This window comes from Diabrotica virgifera, chromosome 6, assembly GCF_917563875.1.
Source record: "Diabrotica virgifera virgifera chromosome 6, PGI_DIABVI_V3a".
NCBI classification, from domain to species: domain Eukaryota; kingdom Metazoa; phylum Arthropoda; class Insecta; order Coleoptera; family Chrysomelidae; genus Diabrotica; species Diabrotica virgifera.
This window is the reverse complement of record NC_065448.1, coordinates 146,646,986-146,671,837: the sequence shown is the minus strand read 5'-3', so window position 1 is coordinate 146,671,837 and position 24,852 is coordinate 146,646,986. Positions and strand designations below refer to the sequence as shown.

General features: G+C 32.1%; 1 protein-coding gene across 2 annotated transcripts in view; it reads right to left on the bottom strand.

The window, feature by feature from the left end:
* LOC126886922 (protein FAM98B) overlaps window positions 1-24,852 on the bottom strand; it is a 78,447-nt gene that overhangs the window by 50,728 nt on the left and 2,867 nt on the right. For both annotated transcript variants that reach the window (XM_050654083.1, XM_050654084.1), the window contains exons 4-5: window positions 13,559-13,849; window positions 1,592-1,792 (exon numbers count right to left, since the gene is read on the bottom strand). In XM_050654083.1, the coding sequence (XP_050510040.1) occupies window positions 1,592-1,792; window positions 13,559-13,849 (492 nt within the window). The remainder of the gene's footprint in view (window positions 1-1,591; window positions 1,793-13,558; window positions 13,850-24,852) is intronic.

Genomic DNA, 24,852 nt, shown 5'->3' with positions numbered 1-24,852 from the left:
ATTTTGACAACAACACCCAACTAGGGTGTCGAAACGTTAATAAAATCATTTTTTTGGTAAAATTGTGGCTTATTTCCCATTGAAAATAGTTGATTATAAAAAAACTATTGTTTTTATTTCCTGTACTGTAATCCAGAACTGTATTTTTAATACTGTATGCTTAGCCAAAGTGCGATTTCTAGGTTGTTCGAAAGTCCGAACAAATCAATACCATTTCCTTCATTTACTATTTTGTCAAAATTCTGTTATTTGTCGATTCACTTCAAAATATCCAATATGAATTAACCTATATGTTAAGAATTTTAAAATAAAAAGAAATGTTTTATTAATAAAATCTGCTCATTTACTGTGCTACATGAGTTAACCGCACTAATTTTTGCATTTAATTAGGTTTGATTGAGAAAAATACAGGGTGGCCAGAATCTCTCCCGACAAACGAAGATCAGAGATTCCTCAGATAATTTAATCCAATTCATCTAGTCCGAAAATGCTTCCTAAGGGAGCTAGAGCTCTTGAAATATGGCGTCTTGTAATTAGTTTTTTTTTAAATAGCTCCAGAACACTTTTATTTAAAAAAACGAAAACGGGTACGCCTATTTATCTTCCAGAGATAAATCGATTCCATCAATTGCGAATTTCTAGTACCGGTCATAGGCGTCCGTTTTGGGTAGGGCAACGGTTATTTTATCGCATGATTTTTTTGTCTTTAACTTTTAAGTATTTCTAACACTGGATTATTAAACTCTGAGGTATTCTAGAAAAGGTTTTCTTGCTTTGTATGATTCACCGTTTTGTAGAAAAATGGATTTGAAAATTTGATTTGAATTATTTGAAAAAAATTAAAAAAAAAAAGAACTATTTAGTAAAACGAAAGCTGGTACGTTTATTTATCTTCCAGAGATAAATCGATTTATCAATGGCGAATTTCTAGTACCGGTCATAGGCGTCCGTTTTGATTAGGTCAACGGTTATTTTATCGCTTCTCGGTTTCGTCGTTAATTTTTGACACTAGATTATTAAATTATGAGGTATTCTAGTACTAAAAGTTACTCTTGCTTTACGTTGATAAAATGCATTGTTTTATTTTGAAAAAAAATTTCAAATTCAAAAAACGAAAAATAGTCAATCCATTTTTCTCGAAAATGGTGCAGTCTGCCGACTTAAAGCAAGAGTACCTTTAGTACTAGAATACCTCGAAATTGAATAATCCAGTGTCAAAAATACTTAAAAGTTAAAGACAAAAAAGTTATGCGATAAAATAACTGTTGCCCTACCCAAAACGGACGCCTACGACCGGTACTAGAAATTCGCAATTGATGGAATCAGTGTATCTCTGGAAGATAAATAGGCGTACCCGTTTTCGTTTTTCTAAATAGAAGCGTTCTGGAGCTATTAAAAAAAACTCATTACAAGACAGATATTTAGAAAGATATTTAGAGTTCTAGCTCCCTTAGGAAACATTTTCGGACTAGATGAATCGGGTTAAATTATCTTCAAATTATCCGAGGAATCTCCGGTAACCGTTTGTCGGGAGTTTCTGGACACCCTTTATATTAAGCATGAAATATCTTTGATAATTTAATATACCCACCTGTCCGATTATGACTCTGTTTAAGGACGATCGAGTATTTCGTCTTACAGAAGAACTACTAGTTTTCTCAATAATGGCAATGTCAGTTCTTGCTGCTAATAAATCAGCTAGGTCTACGTCGGGTTCAACTTTTAATAACTTACGTCTGTCATGATAAAGTTTCTCAAATACATCATCTTTTCCTTTTGTTCTGTCTGACCACTAAAATAAAAAGAACAACAATTATGATCAAGAATGCAAACAAGATGAATTTATTAAGGTAGAAAATAGAATCAAAGAGATAATCATCATCATACTCACTCAGCCCTTTGCGCCCACTGCTGGACATAGGCCCCCCGCATTTTTGTCCATTGTGCTCTATTTTGAGCACTTTTCATCAAATGTCTTGAGATCGTCAGTCCAACGAATAGGTAGTGATGTTGAAGAGAATATTCTCGAGAACAAGAATATTCTCGAGAATATTCTCGGCAAAAATTTTCTATATGTTCAAAAACCGAAACAAAAATAAAAAGTAGATACGGGTCAAATTATTATAATTTAAAAAATATGCAGGTATATTGTTTTTGCCAATCTCATGAACCTCTAGGAAGGGTGTTTACAGTGTCAATATTTATTGTTTTGGTGCAATATTAACGTGCAAATATTTAGTGGTTCGTCCACATAAGTAGGAATAACAATTTTTAATTTTCTTGTTTTTGTAAAGAATATTTTAATTCATTTTCTTTTCAATATTATGGGACACCCCGTATATACGAGTAGGCCAATACCTAATTCAGTGAGTATGTATTAATTTTTATCATTATTTTCAAGTAAAAACCTTAAAGTTTTTTGTATGTAATTACCTGCCTACTCGCCTCATTTTTAAAAAGACAATTTCGCCAACCAACTCTCTTGGTTAACAGTCACTTACAATTATTCCGAAAAGTGTATAGAAACTCAATATAGTCCTCGCGAGTGATTTATACTACTCAGCAATAGCAGTACGAAAAATAGCAGGCCTGCTCCAGCTTGTGCAACGAGAAATGACAAGGTAGGAAATATTTTTATTACAATTTACTTTAAGGTCTGGTTTTTTTACTGTTATTTTTTTTATTCTATTTTAAATTCACCCTATGCTAAACAGTCCACTAATAAAGCTCTCACTGAGTTAGTAGTCTCCTCCAAGATGATTTATTGATCCGTTACGAGCCTGATAGATCCATTTTCTATATTTTTTTCTTGCATTTTTCATTTTTCTAAGAGGGTAATATAGTCGGGGAAAGTTTCTTTTAAACCTGCATTGTTTGATTTTATTGTCATACTTTGCTAATTTACAAAGATCAGAATCAAATTCAGGTTATTTAACCGCATTTCCTTTGACTTTATTTTTTTGTTATTCTTTAACATAAGGCGATAAAATATTCTTTACAAAATTAAAATCACGTATCAATTAGTAAATTGGTTTTTTGTTTGTGCCGATCGTTAGTGGTACCTATACCTCAGTTAATGTTGTTTTTTAAGTAAAAAAGGAACACATTAATGTAAAAGTAATTATTATTAAATTGTCAACGTCGGCCAATAGACAAATTTTGTTATAATAATTATTATACAGGTTGACTCTATTATAGATGAAACTGTGTGTTTATTTTACACAGTAATTTTTATTTAAAGGGTTTATGTTTTATAATTATTTTTTGTCTATAAATATTCAAATAGCAGAGGACATAGTTTTCTATTTTATTAGCACAAAGTTCGGTTGTATTTTATTAATTTTCGTGTGGTGAACCTATTTTATTTCCTAACGCTAATTTCATATTTTTCTAAATTTATTAATTCTACATTTAAATTTACAAAATGGCAGATAAAATTAAAAAATATCAATCTTTAAGACAAGTTGAAGTGCAACAAATGACTGAAATTCATGCTGTTGCTTTAAAGGTAGCTGCTGACGATAAGAATTTTTACCCGGTTTTGGAAGTTATGTATGAAGGATTGGAAAAAATTCGTGACAATTTTTATGATCTTCATAATAAAATAATTATGTTAGTTTCTGAGCAAGATAATGAGGACGCGCTATTTAAAGTCGAAGATGATTGCCGTAGTAATTTTGATAAATTATATTATAAAATTAAATTAACATACGTGCAAGCCTTTAGAAAATCTTCAACATCAAGTCAGCAAACTACATCAACTTCACAGTCTCAAAATCCTTTACCTATAAATTATTTTAATTTACCGAAACCGGAATTGCCATCTTTCAGTGGAAAAATAACTGAATTTAGAAGTTTTATAGATCAGTTTGATGCTCGCGTTCATACTCTTACTTACTTACAACCAATTGACAAATTTAATTTGTTACTATCGTGTTTAAAGGGTGCAGCGCGCGATGCTGTGGATCATATTGACATCACAGCAAACAATTATCCAATTGCCTATGATCTGCTTTGTGAAAGGTTTAATAATGTTAGGGTAATCGCTGCCAATTTATGGAATAACCTTGAAAGTTCACCACAACTGACTTCAGAAGATCCAAAAGAACTACGCAAGTTGTTAGATACATTTTCGAAAAATGTGGCATCTCTAAATAAGCTAGGACTACCCACAGTACATTGGGATTTTATACTTGTTCAAATGATTTTAAAACGATTAACTGTTTCTTTAGTAACACGTTTTGAGCTTTTTCATAATAATTCAACCATCCCAAGCTATAAAAAACTGATTGATTTTTTAAATCAAAGTTGTCTCGCTTTAGATAATATTGATTTTCACACTAAACCAAAATCTAACTTTTCTAAAAAACCTAATTCTTCCAAATCTACATCATTGCTTGCTCAAACAGAACCTGAACCAAAATGTTCTATCTGTAAAACTAATGATACCCATGCCATTTATAAATGCTCCGTTTTTTTGGCAAAATCTCCTGTAGATCGATTTCAATTAATAAAAAAGAACAAGATGTGTATTAACTGTCTTGGATCACATCGTTCTAGCCTATGCAAATCTACATGGACTTGTCACTCGTGCCATAAAAAACATCATACACTACTTTGCTTCTCCTCTTCTAAGAAAGAAGAGAATGTTCAAGATTCGGCGGCATCCACTTTAAATTCAACGACTGGATCATCCGTTTCTGTGTGTTTTTCTTCCGCTGATAAAAGTACTTTGCTTTCCACTGCATGTATTGAGGTGCTTGATTGTCACGGTAACTACCAACCTGTTAGGTGTCTGTTAGATTCGGGAAGCATGACGTCCTTCATCTGTCAAAAGACCCTTAGGCGTTTAGGTTTACGTCCCATGAAAACTTCAGCTAACATCCAAGGATTAGGTTCTATGCAGTCGAACACTAATTTAGGTGGGGTTACCATTTCTTTTAAACCAGTACGTAAATCTTCTCCTATTTTGACAACCGATGCGTTAGTCTTGACAAAAATATGTGAGGATCAGCCTTTATGTAATTTAGAAGTTAATACTTGGCCCCATATTGCTAATTTAAAGTTAGCAGATGATAACTTCTTTCATAGAGGATCCATAGACATTCTTTTAGGAGCTGATGTATTCTCTACAATTCTTTTGGATGGACGTATTTACGGCAATCAAGATGAACCTGATGCAATTAATACTATATTTGGCTATGTGCTTATGGGAAAAGTAAATATTTCAAAGGCACCTACTCTTACGTCTTTATTTTGCCAAGTTGAAGATACGGTTTCTTTGGATCAGCAAATAAAGAAATTCTGGGAATTAGAAGCAGTCCCTGAAGTTTTTTGCTTAGCTCCTGATGACGCTAAAGTGGAAAATATGTTTATGAATACTTATACGCGTGAACATTCAGGACGCTTTGTAGTAGATCTACCTTTTAAGGAAGAAAATCCTGTCTTTCCTAATATTAGATCACTTGCTCTTAGTAGGTTTTATTCATTAGAAAGAAGGCTTCAAAAATCTCCTGAACTTTATGACCAATACCGCACCTTTATGAAGGAATTTGTTGAGCTCGGTCACATGGAACCTGTCCCATTGAATAACTTCGATTCACCTTATGTTTACTATTTATCGCATCATTGTGTTTTAAGACCTGAAAGTCTAACAAGTAAATTAAGGGTCGTTTTTAATGGTTCCGGGCATCTTCCAAATCAACCCTCACTCAATGACAAATTATTCACTGGTCCTAAGCTTCAGACTGACATCTGTACAATTTTGATTAATTTTCGATTGCATGGTTATGTAATTACGGCCGATATTTCTAAAATGTATAGGCAAATTTTAATTAATCCTACTCAAACAGATTATCAAAGAGTACTTTGGCGTTCTAATAATTCTGAACCTGTTCGAGATCTTCGTATCAACAGAGTTGTTTATGGTCTCTCTTGTTCTCCTTATCTTGCTATTAGATGTCTACATCAGTTGGCTAATGATGACGGGGATTCGTTTCCTCTAGCAGCCGAGGCACTTAAAACTGGAACCTACGTTGATGATATCGTTTCTTCCTGTCCTAGTTTCGAAAATGCCTTAGCACTAAGAGACGAACTTATTGCCTTACTTGCCAAAGGAGGTTTTGAGTTGAAAAAATGGTCCAGTAATGTACCCGATTTATTGAAAGGATTAGCTGTATCAGATTTAGCAATAAAACCTCTTACATTTAATGATGATATTTCGTCCAAAACACTTAAAGTATTAGGGTTGGAATGGGACGCTTCTTCGGATACATTTGCTTTTAAAGTTCAAGTTTTAGACTCTTCTTGTACAAAACGTCATCTTTTGTCCAATTTAGCAAAAATATTTGATCCTCTTGGATTTTTATCTCCAATAACATTTCTAATTAAACACCTTATTCAAAGAATATGGACTCAAAAGATTGGTTGGGATGATGCTCCATCAAAAGAAATTATCCGTTTGTGGAAAAAATACATTGATGATGTAGCATATTTGAGTAAATTAAATTTACCTCGTCGTTTATTAATTGACGATATTTTACGCTTAGAAGTTCACTGTTTTGGTGACGCTAGCGAGAAAGGTTACTGCGCTGTCTTGTACTTTCGATGCTTATCACCTTCAGGCCAACCTTTTGTTTCTTTTGTTATAGCTAAATCTAAGGTCGCACCCATTAATAAGGGACTTACTATTCCCAGATTAGAATTGTCTGCTGCGGTTTTAGTGGCTCGACTAGTCTCCTTTGTTTCTTCTGTTATTAAAGATAAAGTAGAAATCAAGGAAATATACTGTTATTCTGATTCTGCTGTTACATTACGTTGGTTACAATCTTCCCCTCATCAGTGGAAAACTTGTGAAAACTGTGAGCAATAGAGTAGCTTTTGTGCAGGATCGAGTAACTTCTTCATGTTGGCACTATGTTCCTTCTGAAGAAAATCCTGCTGACATTGGTTCAAGGGGTTGCTTACCCTCTGAGTTAATTAACTGTTCCAAATGGTGGGTGGGGCCAACCTTCTTACAATCTGATCCGCTAACGTTCTTTGAACTTAATTCAAAGGAGTCTACTAATGTAAATTTGGAAGTGCGGACTGTCGCATTGATTGCTGAAATTCCCAATAATTTTTTAGATATTTTATTGGATCGTCATTCGTCTTTAAATAGGTGTGTTCGATGTTTGTGTTACATTATTCGTTTTTTCCATTATGTAACCAAAAACCGATATGGTAATCTGGAAATAGGTTGTTTAAGTTTATTGGAGCAACATAACTCCTTACTGGTTTTTGTTAAACGAACACAGCAGATCTTTTTTAATACTTTAATAAATTTTATCCAAGATAAACAGCTGCTTCCAAAAAATTTAAGAAAGCTTTCACCTTTTATCGATGCAAAGGGAATTCTACGTGTAGGTAGTCGCCTAGCTAATGCGCCCATTTCGTATGATCGCAAATTTCCGGCATTACTTCCTAACAGTTGTAAATTAACTGATATGATTATTGAATCTACTCATCTGCAATATCTACACGCCGGGCTTCAAACTGTTCAATACCTAATTTCTCAGCGTTTTTGGATTATATCTTCCAAACGAGCCATTCGTAGAGTACTGTCTAAATGTGTTAAATGTTTTAAGGTGAATCCTTTGTCTCCAGTTCCGTTAATGGGAAATCTACCGCTAGCTCGAATATCTCAACTAAAACCTTTCAGTAATGTTGGAGTTGATTTTGCGGGCCCTTTTCCTATAAGAGCTTCCAAACTTCGAAAGTCTCAAACTCTTAAAGCGTATTTGTCGCTTTTTATTTGTTTCTCAACAAAAGCTCTTCATTTAGAGCTCGTATCTGATTTATCCACTGACGCGTTTTTAGCTGCGTTTAAGCGATTTGTCAGTCGTAGAGGCCGATGTCAACATGTTTATAGTGACAATGGCACTAACTTTGTTGGAGCCAGAGCAGAACTTAACAGATTGGCATCACAAGCTGCTTCTCATGAATCTATTCAATGGCATCTCATTCCCCCTTCTTCTCCACACTTTGGAGGTTTATGGGAATCTAATATTAAGACGGTAAAGGGTCATTTAATTCGCACAATTGGAGAACAAGTACTAACTTTTGAAGAGTTATATACTATTTTTTCTCAAATTGAGGCCATCATGAATTCGAGGCCAATATGCCCGTTAAGTTCAGACCCAAACGATCTTAGTGCGTTAACTCCAGGACATTTTTTGACCATGGAGCCTTTGAGTGCTCCGCCCGAAGAAACGTTGCTCGATGTTCCGCACAATCGGTTGAATCGTTGGCAATTATTAAATAAGTTGCACCAACAGATTTGGGAACGGTGGTCTAAGGAGTACCTCCAAACTCTTCATCAAAGGGCTAAATGGAATTCTCCGTCTCCAAACGTCCAACTAGGTACCTTAGTGGTAATCCGCCAAAATAATATTCCCCCGCTACAATGGCCTTTGGGCCGTATAATTGAGGTTCATCCTGGATCTGATGGTATAGTTAGAGTGGCCACAGTGAAAACTAATAGTGGTATATATAAACGCTCTATAGTAAAATTATGTCCTTTGCCTTTTGAGCCGTAACAATACTGCGTATTGTGGTGGGCGGTTGTGGTTCGTCCACATAAGTAGGAATAACAATTTTTAATTTTCTTGTTTTTGTAAAGAATATTTTAATTCATTTTCTTTTCAATATTATGGGACACCCCGTATATACGAGTAGGCCAATACCTAATTCAGTGAGTATGTATTAATTTTTATCATTATTTTCAAGTAAAAACCTTAAAGTTTTTTGTATGTAATTACCTGCCTACTCGCCTCATTTTTAAAAAGACAATTTCGCCAACCAACTCTCTTGGTTAACAGTCACTTACAATTATTCCGAAAAGTGTATAGAAACTCAATATAGTCCTCGCGAGTGATTTATACTACTCAGCAATAGCAGTACGAAAAATAGCAGGCCTGCTCCAGCTTGTGCAACGAGAAATGACAAGGTAGGAAATATTTTTATTACAATTTACTTTAAGGTCTGGTTTTTTTACTGTTATTTTTTTTATTCTATTTTAAATTCACCCTATGCTAAACAGTCCACTAATAAAGCTCTCACTGAGTTAGTAGTCTCCTCCAAGATGATTTATTTAGAATGGTGTTCATTTAAGCAGAGAAGAACAAGTTGAGGAAACTGAGTTTGTAGATAATTTAGCAACTTTAAAATATGATAATGAGTCGGCTGAAATAATAATGGCAGATTTGGCACTTTATCGTGCCAATTTACGTTTTAAAGAAATTGGTATATCGTTTTTAAAGATGTCTTTGAGTTTTCTATAGACTGCCCATGCTAGGTTTATTCTTTTTGGTAGTTTACATGTTTGGTTGTCTCTTGTGATCTTTATTTCGTGTCCAGGGTGTATGTATTTTTCCACCAGCTCTACTTCGTTGTCTCCAATATTGATATTTCCGCTAGGTACTAGGTTTGTCATGAATTTTGTTTTAGAGATGTTTATTTTAAGACCCACACTGGCACACACTAACTAAAGTGCATGTAGCATTGTACATATCTCCTTGAGGTTGTCAGAACAAAACTAATATCGTCTGCGAATTTCATATTTGTTAATCTTCTACTGTCAATGTTCAGGCCTCTCTCTTCCAAGTTAAATTTTTTACAAGCATATTCTAGTACTGCGGTAAACAGTTTAGCGATAAGGTATCGCCCTGTGGGACTCCTCTACCGATTGGGATATGATCCGTGTTTTTATGTAGTTTCCGTATTTGTATGTCAAGAACGCAACTATGTCGGTGAAACTACAACCTGAGGCTATAGTTGGGTTTTAATTTCAGTATTTTATAAATGCTAGAATATTCCACAGAGTGATGCGAACTTTGAGAAAAAAACAGTTTGATTGGTACACCCGGTATACAACGAAGATTTACCTGTTTAGCAACAATATTATTACAGTAGTATTGTTAAAGAATCAGGCTATAACATGTTTAAAAAATCACTTAAATCGGCCAACAGGTTTAGGAAATATGAGACATCAAAAATGACCAAATTTTTAAGTGGGCCGATTTCTATGCACGTAAGTTTATATCGGATATACACTCATCGGCACAAAATTCCGCCACCCAGAATTTTTGATTAAGTTTGATAATTTATAACTTTATTATTTGTACTCAGATTTTCAAGATTCTTGCACCAGTTTGTAGGTACATGCATTGATATCGTTTGGTATTATAGTCCGTTCTTTAACGGTAAAATATTGCAAAACCTCTAAATTTTAAAGAACCGCTTGGATTGACATGAAATTTGGCATACACATAGCTAATAAGTCAAAGAAAAAAAGTGATATTGTGCCGATATGTGTTTTTGCCCTGGGGGTAGTTTTCACCCCCTCTTGTGGATGAAAAAATATTCGTCCAAAGAAAGTCAGGAAATGGATAAACTGGCTAATTTTAAATAACTTTTGTTCTATAGGTTTTTTCACTAAGTCAATACTTTTCGAGTTATTTGGCAGTGAATATGTTCATTTTTTCAACAAAATAACCACGCTTTTAGACGGTTTTTCGCAAATAACTCAAATAGTAAGTATTTTGTCGAAAAAACATTCTTAGCAAAAATATAGCCTGTAAAAAATTTAAAAAAATGGTGTATACATCACGTCTCTACACCTAGTAGAAGCAGATTTATAGCTAATGAAAAATAGGTTCATATTCGTCAAATTCCAAATGGAATAATTTAACGTGAAATAACCAAAAATGAAGCACATTTCGGGGAAAACTCATTACCACTTATTTAAAGTGTTTAAAAAAAGCTTCATTTTTGTTTTATAAAAAAAATTTCTAGCATCAAAATTAAACAAGTTACGCTCAAACTAAAGTTAGTCCCTTTTGGTTTTGGTAAAAAAATCGAGAAAATCACCCCCTAATTAGTATCTTAAATGAACTTAATCGTTACGACTTCACAAGTTTCTTGACTCGTGTATATATTGTTTATATGATCTGTAAGTTTCATCGGTTCAAAGTCCTTACTATTGAAAGGGCTGTAGTTAAAAGGGGTTGAACGAGTCACTGATCACGAATGTATGCAAATTTAGAAACACCAAATCTTAATCAATTTTTATCTAATAGAAAAACAAAAAAATACATGATATTCAGAAAAGCAAATCTATTTTTTTTTGTTTTTCGAGATTTTTGGTATCTCGAACAATTTTTAAGTTATTTTGAAAAAAGCATATTTTTTAAAATTTAAATTTTTAAAAATTTTACTTTAAAACCAAATTTTTTCAAAAATAAGCACTTTGAATCGATGAAACTTACAGATCATATAAACACAGCATAAGTAAAATAATTTGTGGAGCGGTAACGATTAATTTCATTTAAGTTGCTAATTAGGGGTTGGTCTTCCCGATTTTTTTTTTGCAAAAACAAAAAAAGGAACCAACTTTATTTTGAGCGTTAACTTGCTTAAATTTAATGCTATAAACTTTTTGTAAAAACAGAAATAAATCTTTTTTTAAAGACTTTAAAAAAGTTATAATGGGGTTTCCCCAAAAAGTGCTTAATTTTTTCGATATTTGACGTCGAAATATTCTATTTAAAATTTGGTGAATATGAATCTATTTTTCATTGGCTATAACTCTAGTTCTACGAGATCCAGAGACCTAACGCGTACACCATTTTTTTTTACTTTTTTATAGGCTATATTTTTGCTAAGAACGTTTTTTCGACAAAATACTTTTTGAAATGTTATTTGCGAAAAACCGTCTAAAAATGTGGTTATTTTGTTGAAAAATTAACATATTCACTCGCAAATAACTCAAAAAGTGTTGACTTGGCGAAAAAGCTCTATGGAACAAAAGTTACTTAAAATTAGTTAGTTTACCCATTTCCGGGCTTATTTTGGACATATATTTTTTCACCCCCAAAAGGGGGTGAAAGTCACCCCCAGGGCAAAAGCACACATCGGCACAATATCACTTTTTTTCTTTGACATGTAAGCTATAAGCATGCCAAATTTCATGTCAATCCAAGCGGATCTTTAAAATTTAGAGCAAAAACCGTGAAAGAATGGACTATTATTCCGGTAACACAAAAATTTTGCTGTTGCATTATACGGGGATGAATAGAAGTGTTGTATTTCCTCCTAGCTTTAAAACATTCTGTGGAAAAATGGAAGGGCTGGTTTTGTTTCATAGTCCTGTCATATTATCCCGGAGGCATCACTAAAATTTTGTTTTCTGAATTATCCGAATATCTCCTTTCTTGTAAGAGCTGTACCATTTTCTGTAAATAAAAACACTGATTGACTCATAAAATGGAGGTTGTATTGATAAGATTAGAATGGCCCAGCGTGCAGCCCAGATCTCAATCTTCTTCTTCTTTTTGTATAGACATGACTGTCTGTTTTTTCAATGTGCCTCTAGTAACTTGTCGTTCCATCGTTTTCGTGGTCTTCCCACTGATCGTCTTCCTATTGGGGAACCGTCTCTCGCTGTCCTGACTACCCTATTTGTTGTCATTCGGCTTATGCTGTCATTCCATTCTATTCTTCTGTTTCTTACCCAGTTATTAATGGTATCCACCTTGCATCTCCGTCGTATATCTGTACTTCTAGCTCTGTCCCATAGTCTTACCATCGATTTTTCGAAGGGTTTTCATCTCCGCTGTTTCGAGCAATCTTTTTGTCCTCTCTGTGTAGGGTCGTGTTTCTGACGCGTATGTCATTATTGGTCTGATGACTGTTTTGTAAATTCTGCCTTTCATTTCTTTTCCGATATTTTTATTTCTCCATATTGTGTCATTCAGGCAACCTGCGGCTCTGTTTGCTCTATTCACTTGATCTTCCACTTCTGTTTCGAGCCTTCCGTAGCTAGATAGTGTGATGCCTAGGTATTTAAACTCCATCACTTGTTCTATTATCTGACCTTCCAGCTCCAATTTACATCTTATTGGATCTGCTGTTATAACCATGCAGATCTCAATCCTATTGAGTATTTATGGGATGAATTAAAAAAAGCTATTTGTCGCATCCTAGGCCTCCAGAAAATTTGGTACAGTTATGGCACTGGTAGAGGAATATCGGGCTATTCCCGAGGCAAGGATAACACATCTTTATTAGATGCCAAACAGATTGCGAGCAGTCGTTGCTGCAAGAGATGGACATACCCGCTATTGAATTGTTTGGTTTTATTGTTAATTTTGTTTTTGTTAATTTTAGCGAGTTTGATATTTTTAATTAAAAAAACCTTCAAAGCAGTGTTTTTATTTACAGCTCTTACAAGAAAAGAGATATTTGGATAATTCAAAAAACAAAACCTTAGTGATACTTCCAGGATAATACAAAAGAGTATGAAACAAAATAGATTCTGAAACTTAATCAAAAATTTTGGGTGGCGAAATTTTGTGCCGGTGAGTGTATATCATATACATATATCCGGTATTTTGATATTTATAAAAATATCATGGATATTTTGTGCCTTGTTGATATGTACCATGTATGATTTGATGTGATGAACTTTTGAACAGGTGTTTATTTATAGAGAATGAGGTTAATTTACACATAAATTTACCTGAAAAGATTGTATGGTAACATCCAATCTGGTTAGCAACATTTCCCTTCTAATCTTATATTCTGCGTGCAGATCTTCCTGAACTCCATTAAGTACTTCCCACTGTTTGTTTGATAAATATCCATCAAAAATCCCTTTTCCAACTATATCCATGCCGGCTTTATTTACAACAATTGGAATTGTAGGTACCAATTTTTGGAACAATGTTCGAATAGAAATATTAGCCGGTGGCTTAGGAAAACGAAGAGTTTGAAGAATCAACCTCATGTCTTTACCTTCTGTAGTTTCGTGCTAAAAGTATTAATTCAGTATTAGATCCATTAATTTAATATATTGTGCATTAAACTGTAATTATAAATAAAGAATGTTTGGGCTGTTCACTAAGAGTTATTGTTAAACTATACTTAATCTCTGTAAGCTATGAACTGTAAAAATAATTAACCGTTAAATTAAATTAAAATAATTAGCCGTTAGAAAAAATCTAAGATTTTATCCTTTTCCGTGATAACTTGATGAAAACTTTGGCAATATAGTTTTCCACTCGTAAGTACGAGGAAGAGTGTAGTAATGCGCATGTCCAAGGGTACTGGACAGCATAACTAAATATGTATGAGTAGAACTGTCTTTTGTTAGATAAAATATAACGCGCGACTGAAAACTTAGGTCAAAATTTTCTAGTATTGTGTCAAGGGTCTTTTTGTACTCAGATATCTATACATATTTAATAGTCCAGAAAGCCACTGCGCATTCGCTAGGAAAAATATTCTGATTCGGATTTTTTGCACAATCTTACTCAAAAAGGACTCCTTTTAACAAATTTGCATGTTGCCAGGACCAAAAGGTGGTTAAACATTTTTTAAACTTTTTTTTTTGTTTTTTTCCTAAAATTATTTTTTTTGGCATGGAACAAAGTTTTTTTTTGGTTTTTTGGATCATTCCAAACAGAAAAGGTCTTTAGTGACTTTTCTCTAAAAATGATAGTTTTTGACATATAAGCGATTAAAAATTGAAAAATTGCGAAATCGGCCATTTTTAACCCTCAAAAACTATGTGAAAAATTGAAAATTTGAATGTTGCCAAGGTAGGTAGATATTCTTTAAACATCGATTGATGAAATCCCGAAGAGATTTTTGCAATACAATATTCAAAACTCCTTTGTTTTTTAATTGCTAATCAAGCGTGCGCGACACTATTTTCCACCGTTGCATGTGCATACAGTATGGTGCAAATGAAAGGAATAAATTCGTTTTTTCGTAAACCGGCGACTTTCAGGAAAAATCCCGAAACAGGTCGATTTTTATTTTTAAGTTATGATATTATGGCATATATGGTATATTAGTGACGTCATCCATCTGGACGTGATGACGTAATCGATGATTTTTTTTAAATGAGAATAGGGGTCGTGTGCTAGCTCATTTGAAAGGTACTTCAATTCTCTATTCAGTAATATAAACATTTATATAATTATTTATACGTGTCGCGCACGCTTGATTAGCAATTAAAAGACAAAGGAGTTTTGAATAATGTATTGCAAAAAACTCTTCGGGATTTAAACATCTTCGATGTTTAAATAATATCTACCTACCTTGGCAACATTCAAATTTTCACATAGTTTTTGAGGGTTAAAAATGGCCGATTTCGCAATTTTTCAATTTTTAATCGCTTATATGTCAAAAACTATCATTTTTAGAGAAAAGTCACTTAAGACCTTTTCTGTTTGGAATGATCCAAAAAACCTAAAAAAACTTTTTTCCATGCAAAAAAAAAATAATTTTAGGAAAAAAACAAAAAAAAACGTTTAAAAAATTTATGACCACCTTTTGGTCCTGCCAACATGCAAATTTGTTAAAAGGTGTCCTTTTTGAGTAAGATTGTGCAAAAACTCCGAATCAGAATATTTTTCCTAGCGGATGCGCAGTGGCTTTCTGGACTATAAACGATCTCTTAACCATAACAGTATTAACCATAAATTAACAGTTGTATGGTTCTTTTCATGAGCATTTTTCAGTGCGTCACAAAGATAGAAAAAAAGGTTAGTCCGTGATAAATACACATTTATGACATTTATTCTAACATGACATTTTAGTTAAATCTGACAGTTGTCACATTTTATTTGCAATTTGGTATAAAAACAAATCAATTGTGTTTATTGCATTTACAAAATGGTATTTTCTTTGATTTGTATAGTCTTATAAATTGTACAGATTAAATTTTTTTATATAGAATACTATAATATTTAATATTATATTATTGGCGCCATCTATTGACAACTAGATTAAATGTTATAAATCTCACCGACGAAATGTAACCAGCGACGTGCGTTTTTTTCTGTCACATACAATTTAATGCGTTAGAGAGAAATCGAAAAACTGTGACACACTGAAAAATGCTCATGAAAAGAACCATAGGCACTTTGCGCAAAATTTAGCAGAACATACCAGCGGAATTACATACTTTGCTTATATTTTAGTGTTTGTAACGTTTATTTATATCCTTTGTAATTTATATTCTTTTATTAATTGTTAAAAATAGATATTTTTAACATAACAAGTAAATAAAAGTACTATAAAATAAAAATTTGTTTTAAATACGTAGTTAAATAAAATCCAAAGCACGACCGATCGTGTGACAGAAAAGAGTGTGACTGTTCCCGGGTTAATAAATTAATTTAATTAGACCTTTTTCTTAGTTGATTCAGCTGCTAATAATTGTTACATTTCAGTCATTAATTTGTATTTGTGTTTTTAAACGGTGTATTTTGTATTAAAATTTAATCCTAGTCCGTTCGCTAATCTCAGGCACAACTGCCCATTATTCAATTTAGTAATAATTTTTTTGAGAAGTTAGTTACATTTTGACGGACTAGATGTGGCTGAAAATTACTATACAACCAAGCACACTTGTCCATAGCCACTATTAAGAGTAAACCAACAACGAAACAATAAGTAATAGTCTGGGCAGATTATCGGAGCATGGGCCATTTTTGGGAAAAGTTATTTACTCGCAATTTTATTGTTGGAATCGAATCTTATAACTGTGTAAATTAATAATATAACCACAAATAGTGTGCTATTGTTATTATAAACAAATTAGTGCACCGAAATAGTGTTTTTTTTTTCAATTATCGCTAGGTAACTCTGAAGATTTTAATTTTACACCAAAAACACCCAAATAAAAATTCACCATAATTTAATTCTGCATAGAGACATTTTTTCTAATTTGCTTCGACGGAAATTCTCTTTGGAAAATCCGGGTTTTCCCAACAAAATCTTTTATTTTCAACTAAAATTTTAGGTAAGTAATTATTTATCAATAATTAAATAGCTTGGTGACAAAAGCTTTTTTGGTGTAGATTATATTTCCAGAAGCCGGTGGAAACTGGACAAATAGTTTAGCAACAATTAAATTGTTAATTAACAATTTACGGTGGCAATAATAACAATATTAAATTAGGATAAATCAAAATAACTATGATTTTCGTATAAAAAGGCACTATACCTATTTAACATATTTTACAGAATTTAAATTGGACTATTTGGGCGGCCTCAGAAATGTTTTAAAATTATAAATAATTTTTTTGCTTATTTTTGTGTGAATTTGATGGCCTTGGCTGAGCCAGACATTTTATTTTAAAAACAAACAATTTTTTTTCAATCAGAGGATTTTTTTCTGTATTTCTAACTCTAAATATATTATGTACATAACAAACTAACATACTACTATCTAAAAAAAAAAACACTGTTTTGGATGTAAATATTTTTTTGTATATATTTATTTTTTTTGTATATTTTTTTATTATATTTTTAATTTGTTTTTTTTTTTCTTTTTTTAATTATTTTTTTTACTACGCTAAGACATAAACCCGATTCAACATCTCGGAGGTTTACATCTTAGTTTTTTTTTCTTTTTTATTTCCTTTTTTTCTTGTTCTTTTTTTTCAATTATAATATACAATAATTACTTAAATCTACAGGGTTAAAAATAACAACAAAACAAACATGTTTGATTTGTTTTAACAAACATGCCTGTTTTGTTTTAACAAAATTACTTAAATACACGGTTAATTATATTGGTACAATTTATATTTACAGTTTTTGTTATGTTCGTAAATTGTTTTTTAAAATGTATTAATATCTTCAGAAAAAATCAAATTGTTCAGGTAGACAGGAAGTGGAATTTTTAAAATATTAAGATTATCATAAAATGTGTTTATATTTATTTACTGATTGATGGGAACATTCGAGGAGAATATGTAGTAGATCACCTTCTTTTCCACACTCACAGTTAGGTGACTGTGAGACCCAAACTGAACATATGAAGGGGAGTAGAGCGTGATTACATCTCAATCTATTTATAACTCTTATGAAATGGCGATTTGATACAGAATGAAACCATCTTTTTATGGGAATTTCAGGCTGCATTTGTTTGTAATTACTTCCAGTTCTCGTGTTTCGATAATACGTTTGCCAGCTTTCTTTTTGATGTCGTTTACTAATATCAATATCCGAAATGGGTAATAAGTTCAAGGGAGGTTCTTCGCCTATTTCTAGGGCGGATTTGGCTAGCCTGTCTACTATTCGTTACCCCTAATGCCCGCGTGTCCCTTTATCCATGATATAATGATGTTTTTTCCTAAATTTGCAATTTTATTATAAGGAGTCATAATTTCCAGTTCTATATGATTTAGTTGTTGGTATTTTTGGCTTATAAACAAATAGAATATCTCGGCAACTATTAGATTAAATTAAATTAAAAAAAAAACGGCATTAGAAATAGAACGGCAGGACGCTTCTTTTAAAAGAAAAAAAGTTTAAATGCCATGAGTGGTTCCTGAGATACAACCGGTCAAAGTTGACGGGAATTTGCGACGAAGTTATAAACAATAGGGCGGTAATTTTCAAACCAAACAGAACTTAACTGTAATTTTCTCTTTACATGTAAAGGGGTTTTCCCGTCAATAAATAAACAAAAAAATAAATATAGAATATGTATCAACTAAGTTAACACTAATTCATAAAACTAGCAATAGTTTGACATTTATTGAAAAGTTTTATAAAATAAATTTTATTATTAATTAAGCTGACAGTTGATTTATATTTTAAAAACCTGTACAATAGAGTTGGTTTTAAATAAAAAATCTTCCAAAAACTGTTATAAATTATAATAAAACTTTAGATTTAATGCAGAGTTTCATTTGAGATCCACATGCATCCTCATGCAGAGCTGGCACAAATATTTATAACTGGCGTCAGTAGTACTGTGTTACTAAATGAATAACTTAAGTACGTGGTATCAGCCAAGTAGCGCTTGTTCAAGATGGGCACCAAACGTGTTAACAATTACAAAAAAAATACGGGGTGTCCGATCTATTGTTGTTCTAACTGTAATTAATAATTAAAAAATGACTTTTTTATAAAATAAAAAAAATTTCGACCCGGACAGATATTTTTTCAGATTTTTTGGATCATTCTAAACAAAAAAGTCTGTTGTAATTTTCTCTAAAGTTGATCATTTTCGAGTTATAAACAATTTAAAACTGAAAAATTATCGAAAGATGACGATTTTCAAGGCTCAAAAGCATAAGTAAAAAATATCATTTTTGAAATTACGGGGAACCTAAATTCAAGTTCATCAAATTCTTATTCTATCAGTTCTTGGTTAAGTATTTTGGACTTATTTCATTTTTGAACATTGTTTTTTAGTTGTTAATGCCCGCCTTCCCATAAGAAACCCTCATTCACAATTTAAAAAAATATGTTTTAGAATAAAGCACGGCTAAAATTCTTATCAAGACCTGATAGAAGAATGTTTGAACTTAATTTAGGTATTTAATGATTACAAAAATGATATTTTTTAGTTGTGTTTTTGAGCATTGAAAATCGTCATCTTTCGTTCTTTTTTCAGTTTTAAATTGTTTATAACTCGAAAACAATAAATTTTAGAGAAAAATTACAAACGACCTTTTTTGTTTAAAATGATTAAAAAAATCTGAAATAATATTTGCCCGGGTCGAAATTTTTTTTTATAAAAAAAGTCATTTTTAAAATTACCTAGAGTTAAAACAAAAATAGGACGGGCACCTCTTATTTTTTGTAATTAACATGCTAAATTACATATCCAATAATTTTTATTCGATAAACAGCTAGATGAAGTTCGACCTTATATCGGATCCTCTACCGAAGAATTAAATGAAGATAACTACGACATATATTAAGGTTTAGTGAGGTAATAATGTATAAAATTGTAACTGGCGAGAATTTCTTTAATAAAATATGTTTTTCATAAGAAGGTAATTTAACAAGCGATAATTGTGAAATGCTACTTAGAAATAAAATTGTACCTGCTCTGAAAAACAAGTTTGGAGCCAATGTTAATGAGATATGCTTTCAGAGACGTTGGGTGTCATACATATTATGTAGTATTGAATGGCCTTCTTATTCATGCGATTTCTATGCGATCCTAAACATTATTTTTATTGGGGAAACTTAAAAAGTAAAATTTATAAAACTAAACCAGTAAGTGTTTCAGAGCTAAAGTGAAAAATTATTGATGAATCCACATTTCTTAAAATTAAAATCAATGTCAAATTCTTTAGAAATTTGATTGCTATTACAAAAAAACTTTTTGTAGATATTAATCTACATTAGAAACTACTAAACAGTTCTCCAATACTCCTTACCTATATGATATATAGATAGGGTTACCATACGTCCGGATTTCGTCCGGACAGTCTGGATTTGAAAGGCATATCCGGATGAGAAATGTTCGGATTTTTTTCATTACTAAAAAATATTTAAAAAAACATACCTATTTAACAAATTACTCGAAGATCTCAAAGATGCAAATTTTATTACGGTTACAATATTGATAGTTCAAACAGAAACGAAATCAAACTGACTCCGGTATGTGTTCGTAATTTTAAGCAAAATAAAGGTGTCAACGTGAAACTTTTATTTTTTGATGAACTTCCGGATGAAACATCTGATCTTTTTTAGTAGAACATGTTTTAAAATGTATTAAAAAGTACTCTATTGATTCAAAAGTAATTTGCCTTTGTGCTGATAATACCAATACTAACTTTGGGGGTGTCAAAAGGCAAGGGCAAGGATATATTTTTTTCCTTGGACTACCCCTGTCCGGATTTGGCCTTAATAAATTATGGTAACCCTATATATAGAATATGTTTATCCACAAAATATCTTGTTAGTGTAACTCATTGCCTGCCACGTCACCCAAAATTGACTGACATACATTTTTTGCTGTAGGCCATGTTGAGCATATATAAGTGAAACTGTTATTTCAGTAAAGGGCCACAGCCATTTCCTAATAGAGTTCATGGAAGGCCACTTTCCATGGAACACATTGGTTACATTAGGTGGCAAATAGACCTCATATTACACTAACAGTTGGCTGGGTCAACTGTGTCGTAACACACTGTGGCCAAGGGTCACTACTGGACATATATACCTCGTAACACACTCAATATAAGTTTAGAAATATCTCTAAACGCAGCCAAGGTGTGAACACATTCGATGTGTATGTCACTCATCAGCAGTGGCGGCGCCTGGTGTAAAGTATTGGGGTGCACACATAATATTAAGAGATAAAAAGCCCTTGAGGCCCTTTTTCCCTAGGTAAAATTTTTAGAGTGTCGTCAAACTGTAAAAATCAAAGGACATTTTTAAAAAATTACAATAAATAATGTATTTTATTTACTTAAAATTATAATTTAGTGTTTAAAAGTTACAAGCAAGTTTTGTAACGAAAGTCAAGTCGCCTGTTATTTTTTTTTAGATAAATTCTGCAATAACCAGTTCAGTAAAATTTGAAATTTCCTTAATCATTTTTGTTTTGAAAACATTGTGAGTACTGTTAGTCGATCCTAGCCCATAGCCATTCTAAGGAAAGTTTTGGTTTTGATAAGTTTCAATGCAGAGAAACATCGGTTCTGTTTCTGCAGTTGACTGACATTGTAACAAGTAATTGAAGAATTCAAACTATTTCAGAAAAATCATCTTGTAAATTATTTTCAATCAAAAATTCACTTAAGTGGACTCTCCTTGGATAGTTAAAATCGGATCTTCTATTTTGTTCTTTATGATTCCTCTTCTCCAAATATATAGGAAACATGGAAAGCGGTAAAAAGTATTGATAGTAGCACCTACACAATCAGTAAGTTTTTTCATAAATCTCCATGTTAAAAAATGATCATTTGAATGACCTTTGCACTTTGGTAGGTATATTCGTAATTAAGAAATTTGGTAATTTTTCTTCTAAATATAAAGAAGAAAATTTAATTAATGTTAAATATTCCATGCTAATATTCACATCCACAAATCCCTTCATGCTTAATATTGTTCCGAAATTCGAACTTCACAAAAGCAAAATTTAAAAATGTTCATTATATGCATTGTGCACGTTAAAAATTCCATAAGATCACAGTCGATTTGTGCTCTTGTGGCCATCTAAACTTGTGGGCTATAGCAGGAAGCGGGGTGTGTGGTGAGTTGTACTTTGCTTATGATAAAGTCATGGGGATAGCAGGCCTCGTGAGAGCGGTGATCGAGACGTTCTGTCTAAAGCCTTGCATTCGTGAAGTTTCCTCGTCGAAACAGAATAAAAATAATTAAATATTACTTATTACTTATAAATTCCTTGGATCTGTGGTTTTTGATTTAAATTACTGTATAGTTAGATTAACATGTTTTTTATAGAATGATAGATTTTACATATGAATGTTTCTCTGAAAATAATTTTGGGGGTTCACGTGCACATGTGCACTTATGGTGAAACCGCCACTGCTCGTCAGCGACATTTGGTTTGCCTCTCCAGGTCTGATGTGGACAAACATTGAGGAGGTGTCAAACTGGGCCAGGATACTGGGCTATTAAATTTTTCAACAAACTTCCAGATAGTTTAAAGTGTCTTCCATTAAATCAATTTAAGAGTACAATTAAAGATATTTTGTTAGAAAATGTTTTTTATAGTAATGAGGAATTTCTTGCATTTAAATTTTAGGATTTTATGACTTTAAGCAATGTCCATTGTTAATGTAATCAAATTTAATGTGATTTTAATGTTAGTATTTAATGTTATTAATACTCTTAGTCGTATTGTGCATCTTTTTAATTTGTATTGCGTCCAAATCTTTGTGTAATTTTATTTGACATGTGTTAAACACTTGTGTTATTGACATGAATAAACGAATCTAAACTGATGTCGCTGATGTGGAACATGTGCTCACTTACATTATATATATATATATATAAAAAAAAAAAAAAAAAAAAAAAAAAAAAAAACTTGGTTTAATAATAGCTGACTCAATTTAAATTGTTTAAGGAGGAGAAAATAATTGGGTAACCAGCTGAATATGGACAAAGTGTACTCTTTTTACTTATTACAGTAGACTATATCCAGAAAGATGCACTCTTGCTACACATGTAAATGACAATAACCATACCATGGACTATAATTCATTTAAAATTTTAGATATAGAAAAAAATTATACTAAAAGAATCTTTTTGGAGATGGCTTTTATAGCACAATGTGATAATTGCATCAACAAAAAATCAGACATTAATCACCTGAGTGAAATATACTCTTATTTACTATTCTTAGACAAAAATAAAAATAATCAAAATTTAACAGGTTTAGCTAATATCTCTCACTTAAATAATTAATAATATTGATTGCTGATAACCTATTTTAACTGTTTAACTTAATAGGATAATGACCAAAAAAAATTTGACTGACAATTAACATAAAAGTAAATAAATAATGTCAGACCTTGTTTTCAATTCATTGTGTCAATATATAAATTTTATCTATCATCATGTATATTTTAAATTATGGACTTTTGTGATATGTTATTTCTGTATTTTATTTTTTTATCATTTTATTTATATTTGCTTCTTTTAAAACATCGTGACAACAATTCTCACTTAGTAAGTATACTGCTAATTCATCTTATGTACCTACCTAATAACCAACATTGTAGCTTTCCCTGATGATGCCCATGAAAATGGGCGAAATATATTGGAATAAGTAAAAAGAGTACACTTTGTCCATATTCAGCTGGTTACCCAATTATATATATATATATATATATATATATATATATATATATATATATATATATATATATATATGTACTGAGATAACAGCTGGGAAAACCCTGGTACTGAGGAAGCAATGAAAGACTGGTGCTTCAAAGTGAGTGCCTTTTATTTTGGTCAAGCTTTCGCCTATTGTTTTTAGGCTTCTTCAGGACTTGCTACAAAGAAGAACATTCTTTACAAATATGCTTAAAGATAGAACAAGCAATTCTTACCGAAATAGGTGCACTAGTGCTCAGTGAAAATAAGAATACATCTTTTACCTTGCCTTTTTTGTGTATACATAAGTAATACAGATATTTCGGTAAGAATTGCTTGTTCTATCTTTAAGCATATTTGTAAAGAATGTTCTTCTTTGTAGCAAGTCCTGAAGAAGCCTAAAAACAATAGGCGAAAGCTTGACCAAAATAAAAGGCACTCACTTTGAAGCACCAGTCTTTCATTGCTTCCTCAGTACCAGGGTTTTCCCAGCTGTTATCTCAGTACTTTTTTATTTACTAGTAACCCAATTACTCCTTGGACGTTTTATATATATATATATATATATATATATATATATATATATATATATATATATATATATATATATATAGTGACTAAAACATCCCCGTGGGGGTAGCGCCGCCTTTACAGGCTCTCTAGATCCATGTTTTTGAGGTGGATTAGTCCTCCATTCTTCTCTTTTTTAAACTGCATTACATATCCGGTTCCAGCTTCTTCTGTCTCTTGCTTTTTCTTCTGCATTTCTAATTCCCATGCCCTCTAAATCTCGCTTCACCTCTTCCAGCCATTTGGACCTCGGTCTTCCTCTTCGTCTCCTTCCGGCCAGGGACCACTTTGTCACTATGTTTATTATCGCTTCTTCTCCTGCTCTCCATACATGCCCAAGCCATCTCAGTCTTTGTCTCTTTATTCTCCTGACTATATCTTGCCCCTTCAATTCCTCATTTATTTCGTTATTTCTTCGACTCCTGTATTCACCCTCTGCTGTTTGTATTGGTCCTAATATTGCCCGAATTATTTTTCTCTCAGTTCTTCTCAAATTTTCTTCATCTGTCTTGGTCATTGTCATCACTTCTGCTCCATACATTAATGTCGGTCTAATTAATGTTTCATAGAGCCTTAATTTAGTTGTTTTTGTTAATATTTTACTTTTTATCATTTTTTTGTTGGCTTGGA